The sequence below is a fragment of the Sturnira hondurensis genome, unplaced genomic scaffold (genome assembly GCF_014824575.4).
Source record: "Sturnira hondurensis isolate 20B ecotype Veracruz unplaced genomic scaffold, ASM1482457v3 Scaffold0016663, whole genome shotgun sequence".
In the NCBI taxonomy this organism is placed as follows: domain Eukaryota; kingdom Metazoa; phylum Chordata; class Mammalia; order Chiroptera; family Phyllostomidae; genus Sturnira; species Sturnira hondurensis.
The window spans coordinates 17220041-17239648 of NW_028089294.1; the positions used below are offsets into that span (position 1 = coordinate 17220041).

The 19608-nt window shown below is 56.8% G+C and overlaps 1 protein-coding gene across 3 annotated transcripts in view; it reads right to left on the minus strand.

The window, feature by feature from the left end:
* Position 1: 1 nt before the first annotated feature.
* ADCY3 (adenylate cyclase 3) overlaps positions 2–19608 on the minus strand; it is a 60601-nt gene continuing 40994 nt past the window's right edge. The window contains exons 4-23 of one of the 3 annotated variants that reach the window (XM_037066814.1): positions 17886–18016; positions 17259–17370; positions 16997–17124; positions 15720–15878; positions 14756–14933; positions 12042–12170; positions 10420–10562; positions 10114–10275; positions 9068–9155; positions 8179–8295; positions 6461–6720; positions 6095–6160; positions 4940–5021; positions 3994–4152; positions 3414–3560; positions 2769–2888; positions 1799–1922; positions 1013–1137; positions 228–445; positions 2–189 (exon numbers count right to left, since the gene is read on the minus strand). In XM_037066814.1, coding sequence (XP_036922709.1) covers positions 263–445; positions 1013–1137; positions 1799–1922; positions 2769–2888; positions 3414–3560; positions 3994–4152; positions 4940–5021; positions 6095–6160; positions 6461–6720; positions 8179–8295; positions 9068–9155; positions 10114–10275; positions 10420–10562; positions 12042–12170; positions 14756–14933; positions 15720–15878; positions 16997–17124; positions 17259–17370; positions 17886–18016 — 2613 coding nt within the window. In that variant the 3' untranslated portion in view covers positions 2–189; positions 228–262. Of the gene's footprint in view, positions 446–1012; positions 1138–1798; positions 1923–2768; positions 2889–3413; positions 3561–3993; positions 4153–4939; positions 5022–6094; positions 6161–6460; positions 6721–8178; positions 8296–9067; positions 9156–10113; positions 10276–10419; positions 10563–12041; positions 12171–14755; positions 14934–15719; positions 15879–16996; positions 17125–17258; positions 17371–17885; positions 18017–19608 lie in introns of all 3 variants that reach the window. The other 2 variants (XM_037066815.1, XM_037066813.1) reach the window with 2 other exon arrangements.

The window sequence follows — 19608 nt, forward strand, 5'->3', positions numbered from 1 at the left end:
AAGCCTTGTACGGGCACTGCGCCTGAGACCCTCATGCTCTGGGGAGGCCACAGGCTCACTGAGGGTGGTGGTGTGGCTGCCCTCAGAGCCTGCGGGTCCCGAGCAAAAGGCTGGAGGACATTTTAAATCTAATGTCTACGTGAGTGTACATGTCAGCAGTTTGGGAGTGTTGGGGCTTGGTTGTTTGTCCTTCCCCAAGGCCCTTGATTCCAAAACATACATTCTCCCTTCCCATTTGTACCACTGTGGGGCGGGGTGCTGTTCAGGGGTTGTCTACCACCTGGTGGGGGAGTGTCACAGAGGAGCCGTTCGGGAGCGCAGCTGGCTTGTCGCGCCCCTTCAAGAAAAAGGTTAGCAGCTCCCCCTTCCCCTTCACAAAGATGGGCCCTCGCCTCACAAAGCGGAAGCCGTACTCTCGAAGAATGGCTTGTGTTTCTTCCACCACCTGCAGAGGGAGAACACAGTACAAGAGCTTGGGGTCAGAGCAACCCTAGACCGAGGCTACCCAGGTGGCCCCCTTCCCGTAGCGCCCACCTCCAGACCTCCCAGGGCTGAGCGCCCTCACCACACACACCAGGGAGCAGCAGGACCCAGGTGCTTTTCTGGGGCCCCCTCCCCCCAAAATAGTCATTCTGAGGAGAGCAGTGGACTGCGTGGCGGCAGCCCTGTTGGAAATTTCTATTCCCTGGCCTTTGCCCTTCTGTGGGGCTTCTCTACCAGGCCCAGCCGTGACGGGTCAGGGTGGCTACAGTGGGGAGCTACCACAGGCACAAGGTACCAGAAAGCTCAGACCAAGAGGCAGGGTATTAGCACACAGAATTGACACCTGAGCATTGCGAACAGGATCAAAGTTTTTCTCCCGCACCTGGCCATGGAGGCACCTTTCCCACTCTTGCCCTTCGCCTCATGGCACTGCTACACTCCTCAAGGAGATGGTGCGCAGCAGAACACACATTGTTTGCATTTTGTTCCTAGTCCCTGCTTCTGAGCACAGCTCTGTTGTGGCACAGACCTGAATGTTGCCCATGACTCCTGTGGACTCCATCCTGCTGGCTACGTTGACTGTGTTGCCCCAGATGTCATAGTGTGGTTTCCGTGCTCCAATGACTCCAGCCAGGACCCCTCCTTTGTTCATGCCTAGGGCAGAGGTGTGAAGGTCAGTGCAGCCACACACCAGCCTCCACGTGCGGAGGAAGCTCCCAGCCCCTCACAGACTGTGCCACCCCATCCCCACCATAAATCTGATGATGTAACAGCTTTGTCATTAAGCTTGTCTAAGGTACTGGAGGGCAGAATTCATATCTGTTTACCCTGCCTTCACCATGTGCTCAGCAGATTGTTAGCTACACCCAACATACTGATTAGCTTAGCATGTAAGTTGCCAGTTCCTATCACGGATCCGGTATTTTGTCTCCGGTAACCTCATCAGAAATTAGGAACCTCCCCTCCTGCCAAATTCCCAGTAGTGAGTAGCAGGTGATTGATTCCTAAGAGGCTGGGCAGAGGTGAGCAAAGCCCTCAGCAGGTGTAGATTTCCTAGGTAGACAGCATACTTCCCAGCCAGACTCAGGAGGAAGCTGTCGTTGTAGACACTGGGACAGGCACAGCTGACCATAACTCCGTCAGCCAGCTTTTCAGTCTGCTCACCTAGAGCAGCTTGGACCAAAGATCCTTACGGTGCCTTCCAGCTCTATGAGCACACAACCCTCGCCAAGCTAAATGCGTCAGGTCCCTCCAGGCCTCTTCCTCCTGCTGACTCGCTGCGCCCCCTGTATCAGAATGCAGCCCAGAACCTCACCTATGCGCAGCATGAAGTTGTTGAAGGACTGGTTGTTGATGTTGGTGAGTGTGTCCTTCATGGCCAGTGCAAAGTCAGCCAGGTCAGCCAGGTGCTGCCAGCGCTCCTTGTCTGACTTCTCCTCCTGTGCCAGGGAGCCACCGCGAAGGCATCAGGAGCCAGCCCGGGCCCACAGCCACAGCAGCCTCCTCATCTTCCCTGAACGGTCTGCAGGGCAGTCCCTTCCCTTGGTGGTTCAGGTCTATTCTTTACCTTTCCCACAAAGGAGTCTGTGCCCTGCTAACACCCACTTGTCACCGTGACAAGAGACTGGGCAGTGGTGGAGGGGAAGACAATCCTACCCAGCCCTCCTGTCTGCTCAGGAGCCATGTCTCATCGCCTTGTCTGAACCTGATCTTCAAACTTGGGACAGTTGTTCTTTGTTTTGATTCCTCAACTAGATTATAAGCCCTGAGGGTTAGACATGTCTCTTTGACCTCATCCATAAAGAGGAAATGGCAGTTGTAAGATAAAATAGGGTATGATGTTTTAAAAACAGCCCTGAGACCAGGGCCCCCCCACGTCATTTCTTCTCCCTCTGGTAGGTACACAGAGCTTGCTTCACTAAACAAAACCACGTTCCCCAGTCCAGATGGGTTCACTACGGCATAGTTGTGTGGATGGTCCTGCTGCCCTGTCCTCGGGAAAGCACCGAAGGGAGCATGGCTGCAGTCCCATAGCACCGTGTGCCAGACCGGGGCCAAGGAGCAGCGGTGGGCTGCAGTGTGTACACTGTCTTAGGAACCCGACTTCAAGTTTGCATTGCTCGGTCCCAGTGGTGTCTGTACTAGTGCAAAGTACCTCCGTGCAGCAGTGCTTAACGTTAGCTAGTTGCGTAAGTTCTGGTTCCTCACGTGTTTGCCCTGGGCGGCCTCTCCCCTCAGGACACAAGAGCCCCATCTGCTCTCTGGCCACTGAGCTGGTTGAGTACCTTGTTGGAGCTGGTGAAGCCGTTGGTGTTGACATCTGGGGTGACTCCTGAAGCTGCCATATAGGTACTGCCAATGGTTTTGATCTTGGTGATGACCCGGAATTTGGGGTTGTCTAGAAGCTAAAGCCAGTATTAAGGAAACCTGTCAGCAATTTCGGTGAACGAGCCAACTACATGACAAGATTATCTGTTTACAATGACCCGCAAAATACCCGAGATGCTTTCATATAAGCTTTTTTCTGCCCTTCATCTGCCACACGACCTTAAGCAGTCTTCCTGAGCCTCAGTTTCTGCAACCATAGCATGGGGATAAAACTGCCAGTCTCCTAGGGTGGTTGTTGAACATGTAGGTAAAAGCATTTCCTTTGATGTACAAGTAACTCAGCATTTAATGAATCTGAACTTGGAGGTAGGGGGAATCAGAGGGACCCTGGACCTTGTTTTGGCCACCCTTCATCCTGTGAACTTGGACGTAATTTCCCAGCTCCTGTCTCACGCCCTCAGAGGCCGCAGAAGCCCATGCATTGTAGACAGGGCTCATGTGGGAAACCGTGGCCAACTAGAGCGGCTCCAGCTTCTGACTGCTGCAGGTAGCATTTGGAACCAGCTGGCTTTGTGGCAGGAGGGAGGCAGATGGACACTCACAGAGTCAAAATCCGAGATGATCTCATTGAGGAAGCGCAGACACTCAATGCCGCCATTGTTGATGCTCTCCTCTGTGTAGAAGTCAGCAAAGTTGGGCAGGGAGGCGAACATGACTCCAATCTCATCATAAGACTGGCTGTACAGCTCCTAAAAACAGGCAGGGCCACAGTGCTCGAAGCAGCTCTGATTAAATAACGTGCTACGGAAATGAATTTATCTTCCACACCCACGAGAGATCACTCAGCCTCTTGGACATACTTCCTCCTGGGGTATCCCAACTTTGCATTATTAGAAAGTAGCTTTCACTTTCATCACAAGTTTGACTAAATCAAAAATAGCTTCTCTGTTCCCTGTAACAGCCCTGAGGGTGAGAGGGTAGAGTGGAGTTGGGATGTGAGCTGAGAGCACAGCTGACAGACGCAGGCTCCGTCTGCTGAAATGGGCCTCACAGAGAAGTGCGGCTCACAACCCGTTTGTAGTGGGACCCACTGCCACACCACAAGAAGGCCTGGGTTCAGGGGTGTCCCTGGCAGAAAGCCAGGACTCATGGCTCCAGGCCATGGCACGAGGCCACCCTCACCTCATCTCGCTTCTTGGACCCCAGGAAATGGCGTGCCACGTGTTCAGGCAACATGTTGGTAACCAAGGCCTCGTTCCAGCGCCGCATCTCATAGACACGTTCCTTCTGGTCATGGACCTCAATCTTCCACAAGAACAGGGTCCGTGCCAGCTTTTCCACCTGTAGACACAAGCAAGGTGCGCACTCTGAGCTGGCGATTTGATGGGAAGATGAGCTATGGGAACTTGAGTGGAGAGGTTCCCCACAGGAAATGAGGAAGACCCAGAAATTCCGACCCACCTAACCAAAAGGGCACCCCACCACTACAGTAAGGATCCCAGCCTCCGTGGTGAGAACAGAGCTCAAAGGCGCCTTCTGGCTGCGTGGAACCTCCTGGGACCTAACTGTAGCTCCAGGTCTGGCCTGTGGATGGTGGGCATCTCCTAGCCCAGGAGGAGAGTCCCTTTCCCAGCAGGTCCCATCTGGCCAAGTGGCTTAGGATGTACTTCCCCTGGCAAACCACTGGGTGGCACTTGAGCTAACATGGAAGAGTAAATACTGTGTATGGATACTTCCCTGCCCTATCTCTTCCACTGCCCCCTGCCCACCCCCCACCCACCCACCCACCCCCGGCGCTGGCATTTAACCAAAAACTTCAGCCCCTTGTCCTTCTCTTCTGGTTCTGTGATCAGTCTGTTAGTAACTCCCCGACCCAGAGTGAGTGAAGACCATGAGCTTCTGGCCTGGTGAACACATTTTATCCAGGCCAGAGGAGGTCAGAAGGAAGAAGAGGTCAAGAACTGTTTTGCCAGTATCTCTGAGGAAAAAGGTGGTGGCTTGGCAGGGCCACATGCCATAGTGGGTAAAGAAACCAGCATTCCTTTCAGAGCTTGGGTTCTCAGATCCTGGGCCTGCTACGCTGACAGGTTGCAAGCAAATCAGGAGAGCAGGGTGTGCGGACACTCACATGGCGGGAGAAGTAGTAGAAGCTCAGCATCATGACGAAGATCATGGCCGTCATCGAGTACTTAGAAGGCACCAGGGACAGCCTGTGGGGCAGAGAGTAATGCCACTGCGAGTGCCCGTGCTGCCCTCCTAAGAGGGCTTTTCTTCCAACAGGCTCTTTCCTGTCACCTCGGGCCCCAGAAACTTAAGCGCCTTCACCTCAAGTCTGGATTCCCACTGAGCAGTGAAGCTTCCTTAGATCACACCTTCATACTTTGCATGGAGCTATAGTTCTTTATTTTCATTATTGTGTAGTAGTCTGTTGTATGAATACACCACAATTTATATACCCATTCACTACGTACATAATTTGGATTTTGTTTTGTGTGTATGCGGGTCCTCTGAGGTGTGCGTGCAGCAGTGGAGTTGCTGGGCTGTGGGTCTGCTTTAAATAACTCCATGTGGTCTCTAAAGTGGTCACGCCCGTCTATATTATCAGACTCAATTCTTGCCACACTGGTAGGTGTGGAATGGGCTTTTGTTGTGGTCTTCATTTGGATTTGCTGATTAGTTAAATGTTTTTATTTATTTATCTTTAGAGGGGAAGGGAAGGAGAGAGGGAGAGAAACAACAAGACTTACTTGATTCTACTGAAGTTGCTGAATCATGAAATTCTAAAATTTTAGAGCTAGAAAGGACCTTGAAGAGCTTCTAGTCCACTATCTGCTTTAAGAGCGAAAACTGGGACGCAGGAAGCTGGGCGGCCTGCAGCTCCCAGGGAACCACTGCAGCGGATTAAGCATCCAGGTCTTCAGGATCAAAGGCAGTGCGCTCTTCCCCGCATTGTTCTGCTGCCTGTCCGCCTGCCAGTTAAGTGTGGCACCACCCATATGACTTCTCCTCTTTCCAGGCTCTGGGTCCCACCCTCCAAACGAACTGCCACTGCTCTCACTGCTCTCTGAGCTTTACTCTCTGACTCAGGGGGGCTGAGTCTGTGTTACAATCACTCTCTCTCTGCCCAGCCCTCCTACAGAAACACACCCTAGCTTCTCTGCCTCCACGTGCCCAGCTGCGTGCTCCCGAGGGCTGAGGTCATGGCGCTTGGGCCTGTAGTGCTGCCTGTCTCTCGAGGAGAAGGTCTGAAAGTGCAGACCAGGAGCGGGCGCGGTTACCTTACCTGTCGGTACCGTTGAGCCCCGGGGAGGAGAGGATCTGCATCTTCTCTAAAGCAGCCACAGGAAAGCTGTTGGACAGACAGTAGCACACTCAGGCCCCCCCTGGGTACCAGAGGCCGGTGCCCAACCACACACGGAGGCAACCCAGATCTTCCACTCTTCAAGATGGAAAGACCTGTCCCAGGTTCGCAGCCATTTGGTGGCACATCTGTGAGGAGCCGTGAACCCCAATTCCCCTATGAACCCTTGGATGGGCCTTAGAGATGGAAAGCCACCTCAGAGCAGGCCCACGCCTTTTGAAATGGGGACTTGGCGGGGTGGGGGAAAGGAAGGAGAAAATCCAGATTCCCAGACAAGCTTCATCTTACTTGTGTTCCTGGAAACGTCTGCGGTCATATTCGTCAAAGATGGGGCGCCAGGCATAGATGTTGATGACGGCCACAGCACCCGTGATGAGCAGCATGAGTGTGAGCTTGACCATGTGGCTGACCTGCACCAGCATGATGGTGGCGATGAGGGACAGCACGGCGACATAGTTGTAATACTTGGGGTTCCCCATGCAGCCATCCTCCATCTCCATCCCCGCAGTGCCGTTGTTGGGTCCCGTGTAGGACTGGAGGCAGCTCAGCTGGAGGCCAGGACCGTGGGGAAAACACAGGGTCAGGGGACAGAGGACACTGGTCAGAGAAGGCCGGCATGCCACTGTGTGCTCAGCTGCCACTTCCTGCAGCCCCTCAGAAACACCGAGGAGGATGGGAAAGTTTACTAAGGAATAATAATACAAATGTCAGTCATTCCTCCTAAGAGCCATGCCTTTTGATGTTCACAAAAACTCCCATTTTTAGTATCGCCACCACTGCAGAGAAAACTCAGGCTGGCCGCGCCCAGAGCAGCACCGTCAGCAAGGGGTAAAGACAGAGGGAGGTGTCCAGTCTTCAGGTTTCAGGTCCAACGTGCCCTTGCTCACATCACACTGTTGAAGAGGGACCACTGGGGTGGCCAGTCGCCATGCCTTGGCTCCACTGACGGCAAGCCATGTCTCAGCCATGTCTGGAGCTGGCCACCGGTCCTGCGGCTGAGCAGGAGCAGTCAGCAGAAAGTGGGTCCACGACAATGAAGTCTACTCTTTGTAACCTTCACTGTGGCCCTTGGCTGGCTCTGGGGGCGCGCTCAGCATGGGATTCTGGCGTGTGGATGTCCCCCTAACTCCCAGGTTTTTCACCCTCCGTGAGTGACAGGATCTCCAGGTGTCCTGCACAGTGCCCAGATCTGGGGACCATGTAGTACAAACTACCAAAATGGACAGGAACTGTGACGACACACAGGTGAGCATGAGTGACGGCTCCCAGCACCCAGTTCTCCGTGAGGACTGGTGGCTCCAATCAACGGATCTCGGCCCCCAACTGCCTTCCCTTCTCCCCGAGAAGGCATCTGGCCACCCTCTCGTGGGACCCACACTTTCCACAAATCAAGGACCGCAGAGAGGAGGACCGTGTCTGCCTCCAGCCACCTGGGCTCTGTGCAGCGCCTTCCCCAGGGCCCCAGCCCTAGGAAGGGCTGGCCACATTCGGACGGATGGAGGCTGCCCGGGACCCCTCCCGCAGTGGAAGAGGGTTACCTCCCTTGGTGCTGATGGATCCTTGGGCAGGTAGTGGTATATGGACAAGGAAAACACAGGACTGGGATGTAGACTTTCAGTTCTTGACTGTCACTGGCTGTGTGACTGAAAACAAGTGCACCAACCTCTCTGAGCATTAGTCCTTCATAACAAATTACACTTACTACCTGTTGGGGTTGTTACGAAGATTAAGTGATGACTATAAACTGGCTGGAAAGTAAAAATAAACAGCAAAACAAGATTGAGTCAGAGCATGTAAAGCACCTAGCACAGGATCTGGCATGTGGCGTCAGGTTCCTGAACTCTGGGAAACAGGAGCTGGGGAACCAGGTCGGTCTCGGAGGTTTCCTGGGACAAAGAGCCCCTGTGGTGGAGGAATGGTTTGAGAGGCTGCTTTTGCTGGCCAGTGTGGAGGCCTGTTCCCACCAAGCTGGGAGTGTCCCTTCAACAAGGACAGCAGGAACTCACCATGTCCACGGCATTGGCCATAACCAGAATGAAGATGGCCAGCATGGCCCAGGTGTTCCTGGCCCAGCGCGTCCGATCGATCCAAGTTGAGAAGGCCACGAGCTTCTTAGGGAAGGCCTAAAAGGGATGGGGTTTTGAGGGCGTGAGCCTTTTCTCCTAGGAACCTGGAAAGGGGTGCTGTGTGTGCGTGTCAATCAGAGTTGACAGTGTGGCACAGCGGAGAAGGGAGTGCAGGAGTCCTGGTGCTCTTTGTCACTATGTGACGTACTTATAAAATATCACAGCTTCCAGATAGCTGCACCCTTTCCACAGAAGGTCCAGGCCAGGCCCAGGAGTTGGGCAGCACCAGCCAGCAGCAGCCTGCTCCTTATCTCCAAATGACAAGGCCAAACAGAGGGATTCTCAGGGTCAGCCAGCTCTGCCTGGCTGTTCCTGCTTTTCCTGTCAGTACACCTAAATCTTCCACCACCTGGCAAGCTGCCTGCCAGATTAGCACTACTTTTGCCTTGTCATTCTGATCAGAAACTCTGCATGGCCCCCCAGTGCTTACAGAAATAAATCCTAATCCTTTTGTCTCGGTTTCAAGGTCCTTCACAGTTGGGCCAACCCTCCAGCTGGGCCTCCACTGCCCTTCTCAACAGGCTCCTGTTTCTCTAGACTGACACGCCCCTGCGTGCACGGCTGTCAGCCCCCAGAGCCTGGCCCAGAGTGGGTGCCCAGCGGATGTGTAGGAATGAATGGATGGATCATCCCGAGCCATCCTAAGAGATGCTTTGTAATCCATTTGTAAGGATCTGATAGGGCGCAGAACTGTGCCAACACCTGCTTTTACAGGGAGTAACGCTCACTTCCGGAGGGCTTCTAAGCCAAAAGGAAAGGTGCTGCTCACCTGGGGAAAGATGGCAGCCAGGGAGCAGATCGTTAACACCAGAAGCAGAACCTCCCCCACGACAAAGGTCACATAGTTTGTCATTAGCCTGTAACAGGGAGAAGACAATTAATAGGGCGAGGACTGGAAGGAGTAGTGAGATTGGGGGAGGGGCTAGGTGAGTGAGGTTAGGAGAGTGGAAGGAAGGCCCCGGACAGAGGCACAAGCCTGCACCGGAAACTCAGCAACACCAGGGGCCTGCCCACGGGGTCAGGGTCAGCTGGGGCAGGCACTGTCATCCTGAGTACCCTCATCAACTTCAGTTCTACAGATGAGTAAACCGATGCTCTAGGAACCCTCAGTGATACGCCTGCGGTCACATGAGAAGTACAACAGTCAGGTGTGTCCAGAACCGAAGGCCATGGGAGTCCGAGGCTCTTTTACATTCCCCAAACTAACTGGAACAAGGCTCCACACCTGCTCCTTTCCGATGGGGGAATCCCTGAGCAGGCGCAAGCTGCTGATTGGCTCAGGCAAGGAGGGAAGGCAGGGGCTGTCCTTCCATCTGGTGTCAGCAGTTAAGGCAGAGACTTGGGAACACCTCCCCTGCCCCAGGGACTTGCTGCTGTGTTAGAGCTACCAGACTGTGCCCGGAGCCTCAAATCCATCCTTACTAACATGAGCCAAGACTCGGCCTTGGTGACTGAAGTTGAGAAGTGTCCCCAGCCTCCACCTCTGTACCCCAGAACCACTCAGGCCCAGCTAGCCAAGGTCTCCAACCCCCTAGATCCTTTGACCCTGGGCCTTCTCAGCCCTGGTCTGATCTCCATTTTGATGCTGGTGTCACCCTAGAGCACCGGGAACAGGTGGGGGTTCAGGGCACGGCCCTCCACATCCCCTGGGCCGAAGGGCAGCCAGGCCTGTTGCACTGGTGGGGCAAGGACCAGAGGAGGTCTGCGTCCCTACATCAGGCTCCAGCTGAGGTGCTGTATCCCTTAGGCCTCTGGCCTAGGAAACTCATCGTCCCCCCTCCCAAGCCTCTGGGGCCTGCAGTGCCCCTCCCTCACCAGGGGTCGATGAGAATCTCCACCAGGGCCGTGCAGAGCAGGACCACGCAGGAGCAGCAGAAGGCAGCCCCACTCTGCTTTTCCTTCTCCACTGAGTAGCGGGTCTCCATCTCAGGGTCCATGAACCGCATGGACAGGAGGAAGGTGTTTCTCTTCTTCACTCTGCAGTGAAACGAGCCCCATGAAACACAAATGCCACACCTGCTTCAGCCCACCAAAAGGGGCCACAGTCAAGCTGATGAATGCCCTGAGCAAGGCACGTGACAAGGCACGTGCTAAGGAGCATGAGGCGCTGGGGACACTTACACCTGGGCGGACTCCCGCTCCAGCAGGGCCTCGTTCAGTAGCTGGTTGAGCTCGTGCTCGTCCTCGGAGGCGTCCACCACACGATCGGCCAAGTCCTGAAGGCGCAGCCTCCGGCGAGGGTTGGGGAACGAGGGGTTGTCGGCCTATAAGGCAAAGCAGGTGAGGCAGAGCTAAGGGGGCAGGGGGGTGGAGCCGGGGTGTCCAGTTTCCAGGGAGAGTCTTCCCAGTGCTCCCAGGCAGCTCTCCTGCTTGGGTCTGGACCCAGAGCCATGGTCCTTTCCAGTTTCCCTGGGACACCTGGTCCCAGGCCCGCAGCCCCTATAGAAACCCTGCAGTGGTCATCCACTGATCACTGGTCATCCACTTGACGGCAGCACTGCAGGGGAGTGGCCACCGGGCTCCCACACCGGAGACCTGGGATTCAGGACCACGGCACATCCTGCTATGAGGGTGGCGGTGTCACAGCCACACGCATCAGCATCCACAGGGGTGTGTGTGACCCCCAACCCTAGCACTTGTGGTTCATTTGGGGGAGCAAGTGATGGGAGAGAAGGGAATGTCCTTGTCCCTAGTGGGGTGGTGGGGCTGGGGTGCCCACTGCCATCTTTATTCCCAGGCACAAAGGAAAAGCATTAACTCCAGAAACATGAATCCAGACTCTGACGATGTAGCCACCACTCCAAACAAGCACTGAGACCGGGCACGTGGAGCCGCCTGTGCGGGCCCTGAGTGCGCCTGCGAGCCAGAACCCAGACTCCCATCTTGGGCCTGGGGCGCCTGGCTGCCAGTTGGACCCCGTGTAACCCACGCTTCCCCAGCCCCGATTTACTTCTGTACAAAATGAAGCAGATGGTCTGTCCTAGCACCAAAGGCCTCTGTCCCTGAGACATATCCCGTGACACTGGCTGATTCTGTGGACAAAAACCACGAGGTGCTAAAATTCTGTGTCCGTGTCAGAGAGTTACATCGAATCTGTATCTCCACTTTCCATCAAGAAATCACAGCGGGGAACAGGGACTGAATGCTGCAGGGCTCAGTTCCCTTGCAGCTCTCTCCCCCTTCCTGTCCCCCAGCACCTGATGTCGAGGGACCAGGGCCAGCTCCGCGCCCCAGCAGCAACACAGCAGCCTCAGTGAGGCAGACGCGGTCTCTGAGCAGTTGCCCCAGGGACTCCGTTGGGAAGCTTAGTGACAGCCAGATCCTGGGTACACTCCCAGGCGGACCCTGGCCTCAGGTACACAGCGTGTTGATCCCTTTAGAAGTCCCCCATGTGGGCGTGCAACCTGTGGAGGTGGACCTAGCCAGAGGGGAGCTCAACCCTGAAGTCTCACTTCCAAAACTGCCCTGGGTCCTGTAGGAGTGTCCATGGATGTCCTCCTGGCCCTCCTATCTACCGGGCTCTGGGCAGCAGGGCTGGGCAAGGCCTCGGAGGCAAGCACTTCTTTTGAGGTCACCCTCTGACTCTAGGAGATGTGGGGTGGGGCCTGGGGGTAGGTGACCTGCCAGGGTTGCATTGCTAAATGGGAGCCAGGCCCAGGCGGTGGTGGGGGGAGGACCCTTCCTGCGGCAGCGTCCACCTCCCCGCCCCCGCCCCACATCCTGGCCCTCAGCCCCGCACACACCTGGGTGTCTTGCTCCTCGGCCTCCTCGGATGTTGAGCCGCTGGTGTGGACACTCCCATTGGGCTCCTTGGTCTCGATGAGGGCAGGGGAGCTGGGCTTTGGGGAAGGTGGCGCTCCATTTGGCAGGGCCTGCGGTGGGAAGGAGTGGCCATGTGGGTCACGGGACACTGCCGGCTGCCCACCCCACCCTGTGGTCCACCTGCTCTCAGGCTGCGATCTCCTCACTAGAGTTTAGACATCTCGGAAGCTTGGAAATTGCACTACTCAGTTTCTCCTTTAGAACATTAATTTTTAAACGCAATAAATTTCTAGTGTTAATTCCTACTATTAAAATTGAATATTCCCATTCCTACTTTTTTAATTTAAAAGTTTTTTAAAAGATTTTATTTATTTATTTTCAAAGAGAGAGGGGAAAGGAGGGAGATAGCAATGTATGAGAGAAACATCAGTCAGGTGCCTCTCTCATGCCCCCAACTGGCGACCTGGCCCACAACCCAGACCCATGCCCTGCCTGGGAAGCAAACTGTCAGCCTTTCGGTTTGCAGAGCGGCACTCAATCCCGAGCCACACCAAATCGGGGCCCATTCCTAGTTCTGAAACAGTATTTTTCCTTGCCAGAGTAAGTTAAACGCAATCACACAGGGCAGTCATTCATTCACCCATTAATTCACTTAGTAAGTACTGAGTACCTACTATGTGACTGGAACTGACCCAACTCCTGGGGACACGGACCAAACACCCTGACCTTGAGAGTGCACATGTCGGTGAAGAGAGGCCGACAGCAGCCAAGATCCACACACACAGTTCTAATCCCTTGTAACCTCAGTGCTTGAGGGGAGAGAGCGTGAGCTCTAGAGAAAGAAAGTCAGAAAGGCAGCACAGCGATGGTCGGGGGTGCGACTATAAAAAGCAGGTCAGGGAGACCTGAAGGAACAAGCCGAGCAGCCATCTAGGGGTGGGGGTTCCAGGAAGAGGGAGCAGCTGGGGCAATGGTCCTGGAACCGGCGTGCACCTGGAGTCCCTGAGCCACAGCCTGGCGGGCCCGTGGGGCAGAGGGAGTGAGGGGGGCAGGGCGGTGAGGGCCCTGTCTGGAGTGGGCTGTCCCTCTGAGATGGGAGACCAGTGGAGGGTTCTGGGCAGGGGAGTGACATGGCTTCACTTAACACTCTAGGGGGATCAACCTGACTGCTGGATTGAGAAAGAAGAGAGGGTAGGGGGCAAGGACAGGAGCGGGGCGACTGGCTGGGATTCAACTACGGGAATCCCACACGAGAAAACCGTGGCTTGGACGGAGGTGGGAGTCACGGGCTGTGGGAAGTGGGTGAGAGCCCTGCTTTGCAAGAAGGGCCAACAGAACTTGCTCGGAGATGGTAGAGAAAGGGGTCAAGGTGTCTTCAAAGCTTTTTGTCTGAGCAGTGGAAGGATGGAGTGGCCGCTGACTGAGACGAGGAAGACGGTGCGGGGTGGGAGAACGGGTTTCAGTGTGGAGAGGAAGAGGAGGAGCTCGGCTTTGCACCTGCAAGCTGAGCCACGTGTGCGCACTCAGCGGAGATGCACGAGGGGCTGCGAGCTGAGGACAGGGAGGCCAGCTGTGGCCGAGACCCACACTCCAGAGTTGTCCCCAAGGGCAGTTCAGACGCCCAGACTGGTGAAACTGGATTAGTACAGTTGGGAGATACCTGCTCGCTCTCTTCTCCTTGTCAGTCACTTCCCTCAACTACACCCCACGGACAGATTTCTGCCAACAGAACAGTGTGCGCCTGTGACCTCCAGTGCAGCCACTGCCATCACTTCTCTTCTTCCCGCCACCCTCCCTGTGCGACTCACATGGCATCACTTCTGACCCTGTGACGGTGGCAGAGTGGGCCAGGTGATCTGTGAACCTCGCCTCTCCGCTGTCTGCCGTGACCTAGAGACTCCCCCTACACAACGGAGAAGCCAACCACCCACGCGAGCTCACGGGAGTGGCGGTGGGCTGTCTCCATCCCCACGCACAGCGCTGGGGTGAGGACAGCCGGAATCTGCCCGCCACCTGAACCGACGTTCCCGAGAGGACAGGCCACAGTGCAGGCAGATCTGACGAACGTCACAATGTGACAGCGGGCTCTCTTCTCTCACCACGAGGAGCTCCCAGTGATCAGAGAGGGCGCGCTCACAGGGCCGATGTGAGTGTGCGCATCTCAGAAGAAACCCACCCGGCTAACAGACCCAGCGGAAGCGTCGGCCTCTGGCCTTCCTCAGGATCCGAGACAGAACCGTGTGTGACCATGGCTTCCACTTGCACGTGAATGGCGACGAGCACTGAGTGCAGAGGCCGCCAGAGGCCGCTGGCCCCCTCTGCTCCAGGACCTGTCCCAGCCCACAGCCTCTCTGCCCCTGCCCTGTGCTCAGTGCTCCCTCCCCCCGCACCCACATTGCTCTGACGGCTTCAGCTGCTTCCTCCACGCAGGGGGCCCTCACTGCAATCCGGCTGCTCTCCTGAGTGCCATCGACACACCTCCAGGGGCAGGACACCGGCGGTCACCTGACTTCCCACTTGCCAGGAAGGACAGGCACTGTCCACCCCACATGCCAGCTTGCCCCCCGTGAGGAGGATCCCTCTGGTCGCCTGCTCCGTGGGACTCAGAGTCTCGGCTCACGCGCCCTGCCCACTCCTCAGCATCTTCCTGTGGCCCCTCCTCCCCGTCCCCCAGTCCGGGGGTGCTGGGACTCACCGAGCCATTGAGGCCGTTTTGGGTGGTGGTTTTCTTCACCTCTGGCTTGGACGCGATGATGAGGTAGGTCTCGATGCCCTTCTCCTCCAGGTAATCGCAGCGGCTGCCCCCCTCGCCGGGCTCCACGTCAAACTCCCCCTTCAGGCAGTCCATGGTGCTCTGGGAGATGTGCACACGCCTGCAGGGCAGCCAGAGGCCTCAGCAGGGGCACGGGCAGGGCCAGGTCTCGGGGCGCAGAGGGGTGGGGGGCACCAGGAGCAGACACAAGGAAGACCTGTGTGGGCAGTGGGCACCTGCCCCTCGTCTCTGAGCCTCAGTGTAGGACTGTAGCATACAGTTCTGTGCCCGCAGGCCGCGGACAGCATGGAATGAGGAGAAATGCAGAGGTCTGCCTGAACTCCGGTCAGGAGGTCCGACCGATGCCCGCCCGGCAGGATCCTCAGGTGCAGCACCTGCTTGCAGGGGGCAGCGAGCCCACTTCTGGAGAGTCACCACTCGCAGAGACTCCCAGCTGCCCTTAAGGGGAGCTCCCTGACCCAGGCGGGGAAGGCACCACCGTGCCCCCAGTCCATCCTCCCCAAGGGCAGGCCCCGGCCTGGCTCTGTACCTGAGCTCAGGTGTGGAGTGCAGGTACGCTGTGAGCTCGAGTCGCAGCCTCCAGGCCTGCTGGGGACTGTCACTAGTAATACCACCCTTGGGGAGACTGGGCATACACGTGTGATGACGTCAGATCCCAGGCCACCCCACAAATGAGTAAAGGGGATGAGAAGACAGGCAGCTGCAGAGGTCCAGGCAGGAGACGCCACAGCCAACCTCAGACCAAGCCGGCAGGCACCCCAAAGAGGATGCCATGCCTTGGGCAGCGGGGCCCTTCTCTAAGGCCCTGTGTCCCTTGTCTGGGCCACAGTTCTGAGGGATAAATGGGGTGTCCCCTCCCTCACCTGCCCACAGAAGGAACACTCACCCGGGGACACCACCGGCCTCCATCTTGTTGGCTACGGTGACGTCGGTAGACCACACGTCATACTGCCAACGCTTCTGGCCCAGGACGCCCCCCAGCACAGTGCCTGTGTGCACCCCCACACGCATGTCCACCCCGGTCTTCGTCTTCTCCCGCACATACCTGCCAGGCACACAGGAAGGAGGAGGGCTTGGGGCATGCCCACGACAAGGTGCCAGCCCCCCGGCCCTACAGGAGGGACCCCACACAGGCTTTCTTCCCCCTGGGCCAACGGGGCCAGCTGGGTGCCCCCACCTTGCTGCCTGCCCTCACGCTGAGCACGCAGAGTGACCACCCCAGCCGTCCTCCCCAAGGGACCTCCAGGTGCTCTCTTCCCATTGCCTGTTTATTGCTGATGCAGGTGACATTCTACCGAGCATTCAGGCTGTGCCTGGCACTGTACTAGGTGCTACGTGTGCCAAGGGCACTCCAGAAGAGACAAATGCAATCAGCACTTTGCCTGACAGTGACGTGATGAGTGGAGATGAGTCTCTACCCTAAAGGACCACCCCTGGCGGGAGGCAGCCTTCACTTCCAGGCCAGTGCTGGAGGGAGCGCCCATCAGAGGACTTGAGGGGACAGCAGGGAGCACGGTGGGCAAGGGTTTCCAAGCAGGGCAGGCCATGGAGAAGGCGAATGGGGGCAGAGCTCAGCATCCCCATGGTCCCCGGGGCTGGAGGCAGGAGCTGTGGCTGGGAGCTCAGAGGCCAGGGTTCCATTCCAGCCCGTCACTGATACCCCATACATCTGGGGACCTCAGCAGTCACGTCCATGTTGTACACGGGCTTTCTACTCTGGGAGGTGGGCATGGCGACCCCTGTACCACCTGCCTTGGAGGTCATGGGGCAAGAACACTGAGAGAAGACGTAGCAACGCCCAGGGAGGAACACCCCGCAAAGGTGAAGTGGTATGTGAACCTCACTCGTTACAACCACAACCTCAGGGAGAAAACCAGTGTGGACTACGGCCGGAAAAGCACCTCCCAGAGGCTATGGAGCCTTATCGTTCCCCTCGGCTGTCAGGAAGCTAAGTCACCACCCAGCTTCCAAGAGCTGGGGACCGAGTGACCTGCTGACCTAATCTATGTCCCAGGTGGCATCACTACATCCCGCATGACACGCCCAAACAGATCCCCATGAGAGGGCCTGGGGGGGCCGGGGCCACCACGACAGATCTGCACAGACGGCCTACTTCTCCTGAGGAGCCAGGCGTCCCCTCTGTCACAGAGGCACTGCACTCACGAGATGGCTTCCACCATGGCGAGCCCCATGAGGATGGAGCAGACGGCGTGGTCCTCCCGGTAGTCAGGCAGGCCGCAGATGCAGTAGTAACAGTCGCCCAGGATCTTAATCCGCAGCTGGTGGTATTTCTGAAAGCGCAGGACACAGGCTGTGACCATAGGCTCCCCCTTAGTGGGGAGGAGTGACATGGAGAGCAGAGGAGGAGCAGGTGGGAGGAGTCCCCGGGCGCAGGGCGCTGGGCGCAGGCCACGAGGGCACTCACAGCCGCCAGCTTGTCGAAGCGGGCGAACAGCTGGTTGAGCAGCTTCACGAGCTCCTGGGCGCTGCAGGTCGAGGACAGCTGGGTGAAGCCCACGATGTCTGCGAAGAGGATGCTGCAGAGGAAGGAGGCCACCTTGGTGAGGCACGGGCCACACCCTTGACGCCGCTGCCAGCTCCTACTCTCAACCCACCGCAGCCAGAATCCCGGGGGCAGCAGGTCCTTGCTCGAGCCCCACAGCAGCCTCTGGCACCTCGGTGGGTGAATCTGGGACTCTGGCATTCAGCTCATCCTCTTGGCCTTCCTTCTACAGGGCCCCCTCCCCACACTGCCTCACCCCGGCCTCCAGATGAAGGTATCTCCCTGGCAGGGGCGTGGCTCTGACCCCAGTGCTGCCCCGAACGTCTGGGCGGCCTGCGGATGTCACTCCCCAGTCCCGCGTGACGGTGGTACAGAGACAGGGCCGGACTGCACGGCCTACGCCATGCTGCAGCCCCGATGCCATCAGTGGGGCTCACACTGAGGGGGTGGCCTGGCTTCTGGTCCCAGGAAGACCCTCAGACCTTCAGGGCTTGGCTGGCCCCACAGAGCCCCGCCCCGGCCTGCCCTTGGAGCCTGGGACTGGCGCACCTGACGTTCTCGTGGCGGTACATGTACATGGTGTTGAACTGCTGCTGATCCTTCTGGCTCTCGTCCTTCTTCATGTCCTTTAGCATCTCGTCAGCCACATGCTTGGGCAGGATGGACAGCATAAGGTTCTCCTGTGGCAGGTGGGGGTGGGGACAGGGTTAGTGGAGACCTCAGGATCTGACCTGTGATCTTCCAGGGGCAGGTTCAGTTACTTCCAGAAAGAAATACCGATCCTGGCAGCAGATGTCAGCCAGGAACCTGCTGCCCCCACCCAACCCCCCCAGAGGCTGCAGAGCACAGACCCCACCCTGGGAAGCAGGGGCCCAGGACAGGTGTCTGCTCGCGCTGAGCAGGCTCCAGTCGTGCCCGGCACCTTTGAGAGTACTGATGGGAGTCGGGGGCCCGGGCAGGAGGCCAAGCTCAGCTCTGTGCCACCGAGGCATCCCCCAGCCACAGGGAGTGTGACAGGCCCTCCGTGGGCCCTCCCCTCCTCTGCACCTACACTGTGTGCCCTGAGTCTCTACTCAGGGTGCGAACACCCAGATGTGGAGGCTCTACTTTCCTCTAGGTGGGCAGCCACAGGTCCCCAAGGATAGATGTGGTGTTGAACCCCCATCTCCCCACCAGGCAGAAGGCTGGGGCCTCAGCTCCCAACAGAGGCCAGATCTGCTATAGGACAACCCCCCCCCATTCCCCCAGGACGGTCTGCAGAACAGAGCCCCCCACCTGCTCACCATCGCACTGCAGGTTTCCCACCTCCCACCTGTGTTTTCCTGGGGAAGCTCAGTCCCCTCTCCCACAGGGAATCACATGGTGATAGCGAGGCCTGTCCCCTACCTGCCCAGCCTGAAGCCCTCACAATGGTTATCCTGGGATGGCCAAGTCTGGATGGCTTTTTCCATAAAACGACACATTTTTCATTTTCACCAATAACTTTATTGATTTGGATATTTTGAGTATGTACGCATCTCCTGTGTGGTATAACATTGATTGTTCTCAATTAACGTCTCAATTTGATCACTATTGACTTCACCTGGTCTACCTGACCGCGGAGCATTGTCCAGTGAGAAATCTCCTGCACGAAACTTCGCAAACCAATCTCGACACATTCGATCAGTCACTGCACCTTCTCCATACACTGCACAAGTCTCTTTTTGCATTTTATTGCATTTTTACCTTTCTTGAAATAATAAAGCATAATATGCCAAAAATGTTGCGTGTTTTCTTCCAACGTTAAAATGGCTACACAAAAGTCCACCAATTTTGGTAAGTTTTTTTTTAATGCACGCTAATGTGACTCACAATACAATCTAACAAAATCCTTTGGAATGAAGTTAAAGACAGCTCAGTGCTACTACAGCCATCGTACGGGAAAAACCAACTCTTCGGCCAACGCAGTACTATCGTTCTCCCGTTTCCACAGCCATGTCCGCTGTCGCAAACCTCTCGAAAGGCATCATTACAGCTCAGGAGTGAGTGCGCCCTGCCCTGGTTCCACCTGAGCCCAGGAAGTAGCAACTCAGTCGCCCGCCTTGCAGGCAGGCAGAGGGCGTGCAGGGGTCTCAGGGACCCCCATCCTGTGTGGTAAGGGGAACCTGACACTGGGATCGGAGGACTTCTCCCAGCATCCAACAAACCAGGGGCTGTGGAGAAAGCTCTCAGGTAGGGAAGGAGCTGAGCCTCCAGGAGGGTCTTCACAGCCTGAGACCCAGCCCTGCCAGTT